We start from the raw sequence: 16,151 nt of genomic DNA, 5'->3' as shown, positions 1-16,151 counted from the left end.
TATCTGCTACTTGGAACATACAATTACTTTTCAGAATAAACATTGGTATTGTAAAAAAAAAAGTAAAAAGAAATAGGTGAATTTCATTTTAATATTTTATTTAACCCAATATATCTCAAATATTAACATTTCAATGTAGAATCAATATAGAAATTATTATTATTATTATTTTTGGCCATGCCATGTGGCTTGCAGGATCTTTTTTTTTTTTTTTTTTTATTGGCTATATTCCCTGTGCTGTATATTACACCCTCAAACTTATTATTATTATTATTATTATTTTAAATTTATTTATTTATGGCTGTGTTGGGTCTTCGTTTCTGTGCGAGGGCTTTCTCTAGTTGCGGCGAGCGGGGGCCACTCTTCATCGTGAGCGGGGGCCACTCTTCATCGCGGTGCGCGGGCCTCTCACTATCGCAGCCTCTCTTGTTGCGGAGCACAGGCTCCAGACGCGCAGACTCAGCAATTGTGGCTCACGGGCCTAGTCGCTCCGCGGCATGTGGGATCCTCCCAGACCAGGGCTCGAACCCGTGTCCCCTGCACTGGCAGGCAGATTCTCAACCACTGCGCCACCAGGGAAGCCCGGCTTGCAGAATCTTAGTTCTCTGACCAGGGATGGAACCCAGGCCCCCTGCAGTGGAAAGGCTGAGTCCTAACCACTGGACCGCCAGGGAATTCCCAATATAGAAATTATTAATGAGACATTTTACATCTTTTTCGTACTACAGCTTCACGATCAGGTGTGTATTTTACATGGATGCGCACATCTCAATTCAGACTAGCCGCATTCCAAGGGCTCAGCAGCCCCGTATGGCTAGTGGCCACTGGTTAGGACAGCACAGGACTACAGGAGAGTGAGCAAAGGGGAGGAGGTGTGAGATAAGGTCAGAGAGGTGGGCAGGGATCACCTTGGATTTATTCCAGGAGTTTCCGGAAGCCATGAGAGGGCTTTAAGTAGGGGCGTGATGTGATTCACTGCTGTCTTTAGAGGCTGACTCTGGCCACCACTTGGAATGCTCTGGAGCAAGTGAGTGAGGTCAGCTGCCAGAGAGACACCCAGGTCGGGGCTGAAGGCGGCCTGGGCCTCGTTGAGGGCAGCCATGATGGAGCTGCAGGGGACACTGAAGAGGCCGTGGAGAGGCAGAGAGACAGGGAGACAGGACTTCGCATCTGCTTTTTTTTCTTCCTGTCTGCCAAAATTCCTCCAAAGTAACCCTGTCCTAACAGTTGCCTTCCTCCCAGGAAGAGATCTGCGTGGTTGCTATTTAACAAAGCCTACAGGCGCTCAACAAGAAACAGTTTGCCAAAGGCCCAGAACTGAAACAGCTCCCACTTTCTGTGTCTCAAAGAATCACTGCATTTCTGAGCAAGAAAAGATAAATCTTCTAGATGCTCAGTATCACCTAGTGATGGGATGATCTCTGGGGCCAGCCTGCCTGCGTTTCAATCCCTGCTGTCCCTCTAACTAACTGTGTGACCTTGGACAAGATACTTAACACTTCCGGGCTAGTGTTTCCTCATCTGTATTCCAGAGGCATTAATAATCTCTATCTCTGGGGTGACTGGGAAGAGTAAATAGGTTAATACCTATGAAAGTGGTTAGCACAGTGCCTGACACATATGAGGCACTCATTACATGTTATCTATCATAATTGTTGCTGTTTTTGTTAACAGATGAGATAACTAAGGACAGGAAGGGACCTGCTCAGTGTCAAACAGTAAACCTGCGGCAGAGCAGGAAACAGAATCTGAATTTTCTAATTTCTGGCTCTTACACGGAGCCACCTCCCAATTGGAAATGCTGGCCATCCCTTCGTCAGACAGTTACCATGTTCTCACGTGCCAGGTGCCATGCTGGTACAAGACCCATCTCTACAAAATCAAGGCTTTCCAGTTCGGAAGGAAAAAGCTTTTTGTCAGCCACTCTGGACTACAGGGTGAGAAAGGTTTTGTTCAGTGCAGGCAGAGAGACACATGCTGATAAGAGGGCAGTCAAGACAGCGCTGGCCCGAGAACTGGGAGATCCCAGGCTGGGTCGCCTCTGCCTGAGCTGCTCTGTGATGTAGGCAAAGGGCTTCACCTCTCTGATCTCATCACTCCTGGCTGCAAGGCAGGGGACAGACGTTAACAAGCACCTTCTCTGTGGAGCCCCGAACTCCAAACCGCTCACGGCCTGATTGGGGAGAAGGAATGAACTACCAGTCAGACTGGGATGTGGCCTCCAAGGACATGGGCCCTATGGCTCAGATTTTCTGGAACATTCCTGACTGACCCACCCTTTTCATAAGAGCCATGTGTATACTGGCCCACAAATCCTAGTTTTTAAAAAACAATCTGTCACTATAATAAAATTATGAGAGTCTGGTTCACAGGATTTCATAAACCAGCAACATTCCTAAAGAAACTTTAGGGAACTTGCAAAGGACTGAAAATTTGTTATTCTGCCAAAGAAGGCCTTTAAAACCAAACAACAAATGGTGCTGGGAAAACTGGATATCCATGGGCAAAAGAATGAAACTGGACCCTTATCTTCCACCCTACACAAAAGTCAACCCAAAATGGATTGAAGACTTAAATATAAGATCTGAAACTATAAGACTCTTAGAAGAAAACACAGGGGAAAAGTTTCATAACAATGGTCTTGGCAATGATTTCTTGGATATGACACCAAAAGCACAGGCAACAAAAGCAAAAATAGACAAGTGGGTCTATATCAAACTAAAAAGCTTCTGCACAGCAAAAGAAACAATCAACAAAAAGGCAACCTACAGAATGGGAAAAAATATTTGCAAACCATAAATTTGCAAACTATACACATGATAAGAAGTTAATATATATGGAACTCCTACAACTCAATAGCAAAAACCCAAATAACCAAATTTAAAAATGGGCAAAGGATCTGAACAGACTTTTCTCCAAAGAAGAAACACAGATGGCCAACAAGCAAGTGAAAAGGTGCTCAACATCCTTAATCATCAGGTAAATGCAAATCAAAACTACAATATGATACCACCTCACACATGTTAGAATGGCTAATATCAAAAAGACAAGAATTAACAAGTGTTGGAGGATATAAAAAAGAGAAACCTTGTGCATGTTGGTGGGAATGTAAAATGGTGCAGCTGTTAGGGAAAACAGTATGGAGGTTCCTCAAAATAAACTGAATATCATATGATCTAGCAATCCCACTTCCGGGTATATATCCAAAAGAACTGAAATCAGGATCTCAAAAATATATCTGCATTCCCATGTCGACTGCAGCATTGCAATGGAATTGGAAACAACCTATATGTCCACTGATGGACGGATGAAAGTAAAGAAAATGTGGTATATACATACAATGAAATGTTTGTTATTCAGCCATGAAAAAGAATATCTTGTCTTATGCTACAACACAGATGAAAACATGAGGACATGCTAAGTGAAATCAGCCAGTCACAGAAGGACAAATACTGCATGATTCCACTTATATGAGGTATCTAGAACAGTTAAATTCATAGAAACAGAAAGTAGAAGGGTGGTTGCCAAGGGCTGGGGGGAGGAGGAGATGGGGAGTTGCTATTCAATGGGGGTAGAGTTTCAGTTATGCAAGAGGAATAAGTTCTAGGGATCTGCTGTACAGCGCTGGGCATCTAGCTAACAATACTGTGCCATACACTTAACATTTTGTTATGGGAGTGGAACTCATGTTATGTCCTCTTTAACCACAATAAAAAAACAAACAAAGTACCTTCTGGAAAGGACATCAGAACACCAAAAAACAGGAAAGCTATAATCTCAGAATAAAGAATAGTCCTTCAAATTAAATAGCTTTAGTTTTGTGGGGGAAACAGACCACAGGGTATGTGTGTGTGTGTGTGTGTGTGTGTGTGTGTGTGTGTGTGTGTGTGTGTGTGTCTTGCTTTCTGCTCGTCCCTGCCCCCGCCCCTGCCCATTTCTCATCACACTAGACCTTGCGTCTGGAAGTCCAGGGGAGGAAGCCATGGACACTTCCTTCTCTGACCACCGCCCCGCGCCCCCCGCCCCCTTCTTCCTTCAAGCGCACAGCACTTTGCACACACAGTTCTAGAAGAATGCTTCTCTTACTTATTTGGGGCTGGCTCTGCATCTTCCCACTGGGCTGTGAGCTGCGGAGGGCAGGATGCGTCCCACCCCTCTGTCCCCAGCCCCATCTAACTGGTACTGGCACCGGGTAGGGGCCTGGCACACACTGTTGGGTGGACAGTGAATTCTGGCTGGACCTGGGGAGGCAACGTTGGCATCGGGCCCAGGAGACCTGAAGGGCTTAGGAAGGGAAGAATGGAAACCATATGGAAGGAGTGTCCCTAAGAGAAGCCCCCCCAGCCCCAAGACCCCTCTGTCTCGAGGACTGGGTACCTCTCTGTCCCCGCTCACAGCCTGGGGGAGGGTGGGGAGAGGCAGCGGGGGATGGGGGTGGAGGTGGGGAGAAGCCCTGGAAAGATTCCTTCCCTATAAGGCCCAGGGCTGGGACGAGTGGCAGGAAGAGGCTGAGCCGGGCCCTCAGAACCACAGACAAGCTGGGAGTCGGGAGGCCCCGGCCCCTCCTGGGCCAGCCCCGCTCCCCTCCGCGCCGGCCCGAGGTGTCTCAGCCCCAGCAGCCAACCACAGGGAGAGCAGAGGGCGGAAGTGGCCGGCTCTTCAGACCTGGCTGCCGGAGGTGGGCTCAACGGCCATACGCTCCCCACATGGCAGCCACCGCCGGTCCCCCAAGCCCAGAGGCCCATGTGGGGCGCCGAGGGACATGTGACGGACAGATGGCAGCTTCAAAAGCACACACTGGTCCTTCTGCTTGACTTTCACCCAGTCACTCCCTCCCCTGCTTAAAACCCCTCACGGTCACCCGGTGCCCTCAGAATAAAGACAGGCTGGCCAGCTGTAGGCTCCCCTCACCCTGCACTCATCTGTGCCTCTTGCCCCGGCCATTTGGCTCCGTTTGCAAGTAGGCGTTTATTTGTGAGATTCTTCAAGTGCGCAGGGACACATCTGCTTTTGCTCCTGTGGCGTCCCCTACATGGTGCAGGGAGCCTGACCCCGGTAACCACGCAAGAACTGTTTGTCTGTGGAATGAATGAAGAAGCTGGGGAGGAGGGTGAGGCCGTGGGGCAGCCAAGGGTTTGGAGATCAGACAGGTTCGGGAAGACCCACTGGCTGTGTGACCTTGGGCAGGTCCCTGCCTGGCAAGACTCTCCCAACCTTTGCTGGCTCAGCTCACCCACCTCTGAGCACAAAGCAGGGATCACGCTGTTCAGAGAAGATTGGTTTCCTTACTTTGTTTCTTTTTTTATTTTTATTTATTTATTTATTTATTTATTTATTTATTTATTTATTGGCCACACCGTGCAGCACGCGTGATCTTAGTTCCCCAACCAGGGACTGAACCCAGGCACCCGGCAGTGGAAGGGCAAAGTCTTAACCACTGGACCCCTAGGGAAGTCTCTTTGTTTCTTTTTTTAAAAAAATCCAGCCCTTTCATTTTATGGACAGAATGCTGTAGATGAAGTGACCCCCCCCACCCCCGTCTCATCTTGGTGTTCATGTTTATCTGAACCAAAAAGGGAGTGCAAATTGGTGCAAACTATTTTGGAAAGAGACTTAGATATCACCTGCTTACATGCAAAATGCTAGCAGCCACCAACCCAGCCCTTGTGCTTCTAGGAACTTGTCCTAAAGAAAAGTACAATACATCGTTTTAATAAGGGAGAAAAAAGCAAGTGGGAGAATTTTCAGTATTTTTAGAACTGACCACCAGGAGGCGCCCTTGGGTCAGTGTCTCGATCAGGTTAGCCCAGAGCCCCTGGATTTAACGGACAAAAATGACAAAACCCAGTTCTTCTCAAAGGACGTGCCAGTCTTACTTCAATCGCACCCTGGCAGCTTTTGTTACAGACAATATCTACGTGTTTTGTGTCCTCTCTGCCCTTTTTCATAAACCACTCCCCTTACCCAAAAAAAAAAAAAAAAAAAAAGGCAATTTTAACTCTTACATTCTAATATTGTTCTGCTGGGCTTATTTCTGTCCAGATCTTCATCTCTCAAAGCTCCCCGGTCAGAATTCAGTTTGTTAGAATTTGGAACTTGACTTGTGCCATGTCTTTCATGGGCTTCATGACAAATAGATGCTATGGATCTTGTTATTCCTGTGAACAGGTGGGGAAACCGAGGTTGGCACAGCCCAGGCCGCAAAATATACGATGGCCCGGAGGAGAGAACCTGGGGCCCAGGGTAACCCAAATAAAGTCAGTGAACTAAGTCCCGGCCTTGGGCTCAGCCCTCTAACCTCTCCTGCTGCCTCCTCTCTCTGCATTTTCGTGATGCCATGTCCCTGGACCCAATCCCTCCTTCCGTCTGCTGGGCGCCAGCCACTTATCCTCCTGGTCTCTGTCTGCTGCAGGTTTGGGGCCCTCCTGGTGGGCCATGTTTCCCCACCCTCCGCACACACACCCCAAGGAGTCCAGGCAAGGATTCCTCCCCTTACCCGAGGGGCTAAGATAAAGTCATGAACCCCCAGGCTCCTTCCCACCCCACATCCTCTGCTAGGCACCGCCCCCCACTGCGTGGCCAGCCGGGATGCTGGGCTCGGAGAGGGAGAGCAGGGGCTTGTCTCAGGTGAGCTAACGGAGGGGCCCACCGCTTGCCCTGGGGATCAGTCCTGCCCACCCAGCGACAGGAGGCGGGGATGCCTCCTCACAGGACCCAACCACCCATGAGCTACTCCGCCTGAGTTTCCAGGTGCCCAAGGGGCCTTCCTCCTGCCCCTCCCCCAAAGGCTCGGTGTGCCTCCTGCAGCACCGTCCCTCCCTTCCCGTCCCTCACTTCTCAATCACACTGTGCGTCAGGCACCCACTCTGGGGGCACAGGGCCGCTCCTGGCCCGTTTCTGGCCCTGGGAGGGGCTCTCTCTGGGCCTTGTTTCCACGTCTAGAGGATCCCCGGGCCCCTCTCAGCTCAGTTTCTCTACCCTCAGTGCAGTAGTTTTTCATTAAGCTCGTCTTTCAAGGAGGAAAAAAGAATTAAGAATCTTTTTCCTGGCCTCCAGGCTGCTTACAATGACAGTTCATGAGGTACTGCGCTCTGAGCTGAAAAAGATCCATTTCGGAAGAGGTGAAGCCTGGAGGAGGAGGGGGGAAAGAGAAAAGAGGCAGTGACAGCCTCTAGTCTGGTCTCCCAGCTCCCTCTCTCCTCACCCCTCACGGGGTGACAGGAAGGCTCTTTAACAACACAATTGTGGTCCTGTTGTTCCTGCTTCATTTAAAATCCTTCCAGCCTTTCCCACCTTGCAGCACTTGGCGTGGTGAGCAAGGCCCCACGGGATCTAGCACATTCATTCAACAAATATTTATTCGGTGCCAAGTTCTGGGCTAGGGAGAGAAAGACAAGACAAGGGGCAGCACATAAACATACTGTTGCACCTGACGCAAGTGTCATAAGAACAGTGGGGTGGGAGGAGGCAGAGGCTCGGTGGTCAGGGAAGGCCCCTGGGAGGAGATGACAACTTGAGCTGAGACTTGCCTAACAAGGAGGAGTTGGCCCTGGAGGCCTCAGGAGGCCAGAGCAGCAGAGGGGTTGATGGAGAGGCCGTCAAGACACGACACAACAGGAGAAGCAGGGGCTGGATCGTGCAGGACGGCCTGACAGATGGGGAAACTGAGGCACAGGACCAGGTGATGCGCGCACAGCCCCGTGGCTAGTTGGCTGCTCCCTTCCTAACTGTCCCCACTCAAGGTACCCAACCCGCTCTTCAAATGGTTCTGAATCACCTGCATCGGGTCCTGTGTCCACCCTGGGGTTTCCCAGGGCAGGTCTGCATCAGCCACCTCAGAGGACCAGTGCCTGGTGTGTAGTCGATGCTCAGGAGCGTTTGTTGAATTGGATCTCAGCATCTCCAGGATGCCTGCAAAACAGCAGGGGCTCAGAGGGTGTACAGGCTGTACTGACACTGCCCTAGGCCACACAAAAGGCTCCCCAAGTGTAGCCCAACAGGCAGTCAGCCCAGCCGTGCAGCAGCTGCATCTGTACCCGCGTTCGGTCCTGGCCCTCACTGCTACCTGCTGATTAGAGCTGCCACCAAGATGCGGGGGCTTGTAGGTGCTGAGAGCACTGTGCGCCCCCAAAGAGCTCTGAACCCAGCTCCTCACCCCGATTTCACCTCTGATTTGTGTCCCTGCAAGCCCAGTACTTCACACCTCAAGGGCGGAAGCCGGCAGAGCTGCATTTCAGGATGTCTTCGGTGATTTGGGGGCTGTTACTTAACTGGCTCTCCTCTCTACCTTGTTGGTGCCTGGGGAAGAAAACTCCACCCCAAGAGCAGGTATCCAGCAACCACATACCAGGCACCTCCGAGGTTTGGGGCCTTCTAGAAAGCTAAGCTGGGGGAGGTGCGATGGGAGCGGCTCACAGGTTTATCAGCTCTCACAAAGGAACAGAAACCACCGCTCAGGATGTGGCAGGTGTGAAAGGAAGAGGAACTGCATGAGCTGCAGCCCGGCCAGCCCGGCTCGGCTCGGCTCCTTCCCAAGGCCAACATTCTGCTTCTCCTGGTGCTACAGGGTTTCTGAAGTGGCCACACCACCTGGAAGAAGAACCCAGGTAGAGGGGGCAGTGCAGAGGAGTCCCAGCGGGACGAGCCCTGCCTCCTGTCCTCCCCCTGCTGAGACTGTCAAAACGTCCATCCAGCAAGAATGGGCGTCGGCTGTGGAGGGCACAGCCCCAAAATTCCAGGACTGCACCATCTAGGAGGCAGACGTGGAAAGAAGCAAATACAGTTCAGGTGCTCAGATGGAAGACCCCTCAGGACACTGTCGGTGGGCGGGGGGGACGAGAGTGGTGGTCGTCTCCATTCCAGAGCAGCAAGAGGGGTGCTGGGCGAGGTGTCACGCCTGCCACAACAACAGCTACCCCAGCAGCGAAGGCTGTCACCAACTGGCTCACCATGGGTGCCAAGAACACACACTTGGCTCCATGTACTCCTCCCACAGCCCCAGAATAGCCATTGCCCCCATTTCAGAGATGAGGAAACCGAGGCAAGGAGGGGTGAGCGACTTGCCCACGGGCCCCCAGGCAGTAAGGGTAGGTCTGGAAGGAGGAAGCTGGCACGTTGGTTCCAGAGATGTTCCCCCAAGGTAACAGCGACGGGGCGTCCGGGCACCAATGTGTTTAAACCTGCCAACTGGTTCCATCTTATTTCCAGCATCACCAGCCACCCTTGCTTCTCCGCCTGCTCTGGGCTAGCAGGGTGGGGCCTCTTCCTTGGGTGTGACACAAAGACCAGGACCAGGGGGCAAGCCTGACTCAGCCTGCAGACAAGCCTGGGAGGAGGAGACCGTGACCCAGATGCTTCTCAGCAACTAGATTTCCTCTGCCCTCCACAGGCTGCCTGCTCCCCTCCGCCCCCACTGCCTGCAGTCAGTAGCCTGCAAATTGCCAAGTGTTGATGATTACAGGAGGCCCAATCTAATCAACACCTGAGAGGGAGGAAGCAGGGTGGGTGGGTGCGTGCGTGTGTGCGTGCGTGAGTGCGTGTCCCATCTCCCCGAGCCCTTAGGACAGAGGCAGAACGTGGGTCATGGGTCCAGTTCTTTGAGGCCTGGGCAGGCCAAGGTCGCCAACCCTTCCAGGTCAAGCTGGGGTTGGGGTCAGCAGCGCCTCTCCTTCCCTGAATTGAGTGAGCCTCGCAGGGAGAGCTGAAGACCCACAGGGAGGTAGGTGCCCTGCTGGCCACAGCCAGCCAAGACTCTCAGGCCAGCCAGCATCCAGCCCCTTTCAAAACTCTGGGCCTTGGCAAGGTGGTTTCAGGAGGAAAACTCTGGCATGGAGCAGGGATCTCAAAAGCAGCTAGTTTCAACCTCTTCTGGTCCAGATGGGGTTAACAGAGGAGCAGAGAAAGGGCACAGTTTACCCAGGATTACAAGGCAGGTTAGACTCAAGTCCCTGGCTCCCCCATCCCCCCACTTCTCACCAATAAGAGGGACCCTTCCTCCCAATTCACTTTCTTCACAGGCTTTCTCTCCAAGAGGCCGGAAGTGAAGTGTAAGGAATGGCTTTGGGGCTGGGCAGACTGGTTTGAAGGCTCACTCCCCTACTTAATTGCTGTGTGACTTTGGGCAAGTGCATTTCCCTCTCTGAGCCTATTTCCTCATCTGTAAAATGGGGAAAATAATAGATGCTTCTTAACATTGTAGTAAGAATTCAGTGAAATAAGGTGTCCCTGGGATGGAAAGCTCCTCCTGGGCCCCTGACAGGCCTTCCTGATGCCCTGTAGGTGGTCAGACACTCGGCAGACTCCCTTCCTGTCTCTCTCTGTGATGGCAAATACACCCTAACTCAGAAACACACATTCTCTGCCAGCCTTTGAGACAGGCTTGAAAATCCTCCCTGAGGCTGGCCACAAGCACAGGGCTTCTCTCTGGATGGTTTCTCTGATGGGGCGGGGCGGGGTGGTGGCGGGGAGGATGGTAGAGAGATGGATGGAATTATCGGGGCAGAATTCCTCCTCACTGCTGCCCCGGTTTTCTGAGAGCTTGGCCCCCAGCCCCACCCCCCAAGAGCCTCCCGACTGCAGGGGCCGCTGGGTGGAGGGGTTCTTGGGGAGCAGCCTTCACCCCTTCACCCCTCCTACGGGTGGGCGCACATCTGCTGCAGGCAGCGAGGCGGGCAGTGGAGCTGAAAGCTGCTGACAGCAGGCCTCTGAGGAGGAGTGTGGAGGGGAGGAAATGGGGGGAAGGAAAAGGAAGAGGAGGAGGAGGAGAGAGACCGGGTGAGTCCTGCTCCCTCCCCACGGCCCACCCCGGACAAGCTAAGAAAAGCTCTGGGGGAGAAAAACCGCCAAAGATGCACAGTTGCCCTCCCCAGCCCACCGAGCAGGAGGCCCTTCCTTCCCTGGAGCCAGCTGCCCCCGGCAGATTAGCATTTGGCTCCGGAAAAGCAGGCCCCACACACCAACCCACGGGAGGCTGCCAGCTGAGTCAGACTCTCTACCTGTCAGGAAATCATTCATAAAATACGACACCTGCCCAGCGCCCGCCCTCACCCCAGCCACTGTCAGCCACCAGCTCCACAACCACAGTGCCTCCAGCCCACCCTCCCGCCCCCACCCCCCAGCCACTTTACACATTTCTCCTGGGATAGCTTGAAATAAGGCCAGCTCAGCCTCGGTAAATCAGTATTTACGGGTCGCCTGCCCTGGGGACGACAGCTGAGTCAAGAAGAGCAACAACTTCACTCAATTATCAACAAATGATGGTGACACAGATTCCAAAGCGTTTTCAGTGTCACGACCACGCCAGTAGTGGGCACTTCTTTATCTTCAGTTTATGTACAGACAGCTGAAGGCTCCCAGGACACCTCACTAGACATAGCTAGACAAGGACCATGTGGCCAATCCTCCCACAAAGGAAAACTGGGGGCCCCAGGGGGAGGTGACTTGCCCCAGGTCACATGGGAGTTCAAACTCAAAGCCCACATCTTCAAAATGCAGATGATATTCCATGTTCTTCTCACGTCCCATCACCCGATGCGGCCCTCCTGCTGAAGAACTGGATTCTTTATCACAGCCCCTTGTGCCTGGGCCCTGCTACCCTTGGCCCTCATCACACTCCCCCTTGCTCTCCTTCTACAACCACTCTGGCTTCCTTGTTTCTCAAACACACCAAGCATGCCTCAGGGCCTTTTCACATGCCACCCCTTCTCCCTTCCATTCATTACATGTCAGGCTCCCTATCATCCTGCAAGACTAAGTTCCTTGTCACCTCGGAGAGACCATGAGAACCACCCCCCACCAACATTATTTCCTATCCTTGCATGAAAATTGTTCCCATCCTAACCCATATTACAAGTTAGTCGTGTACTTCTTCACCTGTCTACTGCCTGTCTCCTCAGGGAGAGTAAGCCTGAGAGGTTGGTTTTACTCACCATGATGTCCCCAAGTCCTTGCACAATACTTGGTACAAAACAGACCCTTGGTAAATATTAGTTACACGAAGAACTGAATGATTTCTCGTTGTGTGCAATCAGAACCCCTCAGGCTGGCACTCGAGTCCCTTTATCCTCTGACCATACCACTAAGTTGAGCAGTTAAATGATCAGAATACGTCTTCCGAGTTTATCATTCTTATTCAGTGTTCATGACAGAGAGGCTCAGAAGAGCCCTGGAGGGTGAGGGTGGTCGCCAGGAGTCGGGAGCCCAGGTAAAGGGCCACTCGGCCCCACCCAGCCAGGTAGGCGCCCTGACAGCAGGACACTGTGGGTACTGTAGGATGGCGTTCTGTAAGACACTCTGAAACTGCTCTTATTTCTATTCTCTGTGCCCCCAAGAGTGGCAGAGAGTCATCAAACAATCGCTGCTTCACGAGAAGGGTTTCAAGCTGTACCTGGGTCACCCTTCTGATCAATCTCTAATCAGCACTGACCCACCAGGACTCAGACCTACTTTAGAAGCCAAGGCAAATATATCCAAGTGACAGGGTCAAGGGTTCTCAACATTATATGTACATTAGAATCACCCAGGAAACCTGTGAAAAAACACAGATGCCCTGACCACTCTGTCCCAGGCTGATTTCACAGGTCTGGGCTGGGGCAAGGCGAGTGCCCAGGGAGATTCTGATGCACAGTGAAGGCTGTCAGTGATTCCAACCCCGGCCAGACACTGCAACGATTTGAGCAGCTCTGGATCTGAGCAGCTCTCCCCTCTGCTGCAGAGATCCTGACACACGGGCTGGGGTTTTTCAAACATTCCCCATGTGCAGCCAGGGTTAAGAACCACTGCCCAGATGCTTGCTTTCTAGACTGTTCTAGCTGACCCAAGTCAGGGGACCTGGCTTTTCTTGTGGGTGGTGGATGTTAGGTGAACACTGATTGAGTGCTTGCTATGGGCTGCACTGGACACACCCCTGCCCTTAAAACTTCCACTCCCAGTTTTAGAACTGGGAGACAGCTGGGAGGGGGGCCAGGCTGGGAGGCAGGGCACAGATGCTCCTGTCCCTCTCCTGCCTAACCGCTGTCCATGACTCCCGTTAGGACCAAGTCCTAAGGCTCACCTGGGAGGATCTGGTCCCTGACTATCTTCCTGCCTCCTCTCCTGCTGTTCCCGTTCCCCAACACTCACCCAGGGGCGCCTTCATCTTAAACTACATCCAGTTCTTCCACAAGCGCCACGTGACTTCCCACCTCCCTGCAAAGGGAGCGCGGTTGCCCACAGCAGTGTCCTCAACCCCCACTCATCAGACTGCTTCACTCCTGCTGGGGCCTCACCCACGGGGCCGAAGGCTCCATCCGGGCTCTCAGGGCATGTACTGCCCACCTCCTCCAGTGGGCATCTATCACACTGCCCTGGAGTCGTTGCCCATCTCCCTGAGAGCAAGGCTGTGTGTCCCTAGCATCTAACACAGGCACCTAAGAGGCTGGGGGAGCAGCGGGTAAGCAAGGGCAAGTTGTGTTTTTGGCTTACCTTGGCTAGGTTCTAAAGACTTCTTAGAGAACGGACAGCCTCGGGCAGAGAGGAGACTATTCGGTACCAACCCAGGAACTAGAAAGTTGCCACAAGAATAGAAACCTAGGAATTGACAGGCTAGAAATCACCAAGAGATGCCTCATCACTTGGTTAAAATCCAGACTCTACCACATACCAGCTGTGGGCACTTGGGCAAGCTATTTAACTCTCTGAGCCTCAGTTTCCGCATCTGTACAATGGAGATAATTATAGTGCTAACTCAGGGCTGCTAAAAGCAGTAAAACAAGCCAAGGTATATAAAGCCCTTAATGCAGCAGTGCCTGGCAGAAGGAATCACTCAGTGAATGTTGGCAATTATCACCATTATTATTATTCATGGAACACCCATGCTGAAAACGCCTTTAGAGATCATCTACATTAACTCCTGCATTTTATAGTCAGGGAAGAGGAAGGTCTCACTGGCTCTTCGGCCCAGGCTCGCAAACTCAGAGCAGGACCAAGCCGATGGGGGTCTCCTCCTGGGCCACTGAGGAGAGCTGGGAGGGGCTGCTGGGGATCACTTGATGTGCTGGCAGGATTCCAGCCGGACTTTCTAATGACTTGGAGCCTGACAGTCCCAACACCTCGTCTCTGTTTCAGGCAAAATCACTGAGCATATTTTAGGATCAGCAAAAACCCACAATGCCTTTGGCTGAGCACTTTCCCTCTTCTTGTTGAAGCCCAGGGGTATTTTCTAGGAAATTGAGTCCATCTGTTTCTGATTCATTTGTACTTAACTCATCACCAGGCTGTTTTGTAAGAGCCCTTTGATGTGAAAGCAGCCTTATTCCATAAGCCTCTCTAAGCCTTTATTTAGTCAACAGTAGGTAAACGGGGCTCTCCAAAGAGGCCAGAGGCAGCTTCCTCATCTCGCTCAACACACAGGCCACGTGACAGGGAGGCGCGGCCCTGAGACCCCCCTCTTTGGGCCTGTTAGGGCAGAGCGACCACTCCCTGACGCCGGCCCGGCCCCCAGCACCTGGGGCGTCCTCCTGCTCTTCCACCGCTCACAGCCTGTCCGCGTCAGTTTACGACTTCCTGCGTGTTGCTGGAGCTGCTTGGTTTCAACTCCTCCAGGGTGAGCGGCCGGTCTCCCCCTTTACGGCGCCCCCACCACCCCAGCACCAGACCCTGTGCACAGTCACAGGGACCAGCACTTCCAAACCAAAAACCCACGGGAGAGGTCTAACACGTATAAGGGTCCCCAAAGGGACAAAGGGGCGGAATATTTGAAGGTGGGGCTTCCCGCAACGTAGCCGCAGCTCAGAGAACCGCTGATTGAACTGGAAGTCCCAGAGTACACAGGGAGAGTCTGTCTCCCCTTCCCTCTGCCACCCCGACCAAAGTACCCGTGAAGCCTCAAACCTGCCCTGCTTCATTCAGCAGGATGAAAAATCGAGGAACCTCCCAATCTAAGAAAACGTACGTACGAAACTCTTCACTGAGTTCAAGGCTGAGTCACAAAGTGCTCCTGAAGGGAAGCCAGGATGTTTTAGGGGATGTCCCTAACTTCGGGGTGGCTTTCAAGGCTCCACAACCCAATCCAGAGGCATCCCTGTTAGAGGCAGGATCTTGGAGGGGCCCAGTGGGCTGGCAATACCCCGTGTTTATTAAAGACGTAGTTAGCAGTCTCTCGAACGCAGGGGATGGTGTAGCCCAGCGGCTCTCAAATGCAAGCGGGCATCACAGTCACCCTCCGAGGGCTGGTCACCACGCAGAGCGCCGGGTCGCACCCTCAGAGTTCCTGACCCAGTAGGTCTAGAGCAGGGCCCAAGAACTTGCATTTCTAGTGAGTTTCCGGGTGATGCTCATGCTGTGGCATGAGTCCTGGGACTGCACTTTGAGAACCACTAGTCTAGCCACTCAGTTAGTCCCGGGGTGAGAATATCATGGGTGGAGGCGGCTACCTACTGCCGATGAATGTGTTTCGTTTCCCCTTTTCTCTGAATACCGGGCTTAGTACTAAGTTAGTGAGGGGGTGACAGTGCAGGCTCTGAAGCAGGCCCTGGGCTCCGTGCCCCACAGAGAGCACCTCATTCAATCCTCACAGTTACCCTGCGAGGTCGACACTATCTCCACTTTACAGATGAACTGGAGAGGAGAGGGGAAGCGACCCTCCTCAAGGCCACACACTACTTAGCCCAGGAGCTCGTGCACAGCAAGAGGTCAAAATGTTCTCACCGAGTGAGCACATCCGTGAACACAGATGGTTAAGAGGCGGATTTGAACCCAAATCTGACTCCAAAGCTCAGACTCATTCTACCACATTAGCAGGAAGTATCAAAGGAGGTAATGTAAGCTCTGGGAGGGAAAGGACTAAAGCTTTTCTCTATTTCCTTCCTCCCTCCCCGCCCCCCACTTCCCCTCTCTGACTTTCTTCCCTCTCTTTATGAAAGTAGTGATCTGACTAAAACTTTTCTGAACCTCCTGTCAGGGTTCAGGGTCTGACCTAGTGCAGCAGAAATGAAAAGCAGTGTTGAGGAGCTGGCCCCAGAGGGGCCACAGGGGAGAAGTGGGACCACCTGCCAGAGGAGTGAAGACAAGGCCCAGGTTATGGGCCCAGATCAGCCTCAGGGAGTCACCAGGGCCTCGTTAGGGACAAGGTATCTAGAAATAATTCAGGTAGTTGGGGTGGAGGAAGGTTAGTT

At 52.4% G+C, this 16,151-nt stretch overlaps 1 protein-coding gene across 1 annotated transcript in view; it reads right to left on the bottom strand.

Annotated features, from left to right (window-relative positions):
* Positions 1-7,315: 7,315 nt before the first annotated feature.
* Positions 7,316-16,151, bottom strand: part of COMMD7 (COMM domain containing 7) — a 33,761-nt gene continuing 24,925 nt past the window's right edge. Inside the window, exon 8 of the mRNA XM_059897584.1 lies at positions 7,316-7,911. Within this exon, the coding sequence (XP_059753567.1) occupies positions 7,894-7,911 (18 nt within the window). The 3' untranslated portion in view covers positions 7,316-7,893. The remainder of the gene's footprint in view (positions 7,912-16,151) is intronic.

This window comes from Balaenoptera ricei, chromosome 15 (genome assembly GCF_028023285.1).
Source record: "Balaenoptera ricei isolate mBalRic1 chromosome 15, mBalRic1.hap2, whole genome shotgun sequence".
Lineage (NCBI taxonomy): Eukaryota > Metazoa > Chordata > Mammalia > Artiodactyla > Balaenopteridae > Balaenoptera > Balaenoptera ricei.
Note: the sequence above shows the minus strand (reverse complement) of the source record. Positions and strands in the feature narration are given on the sequence as shown.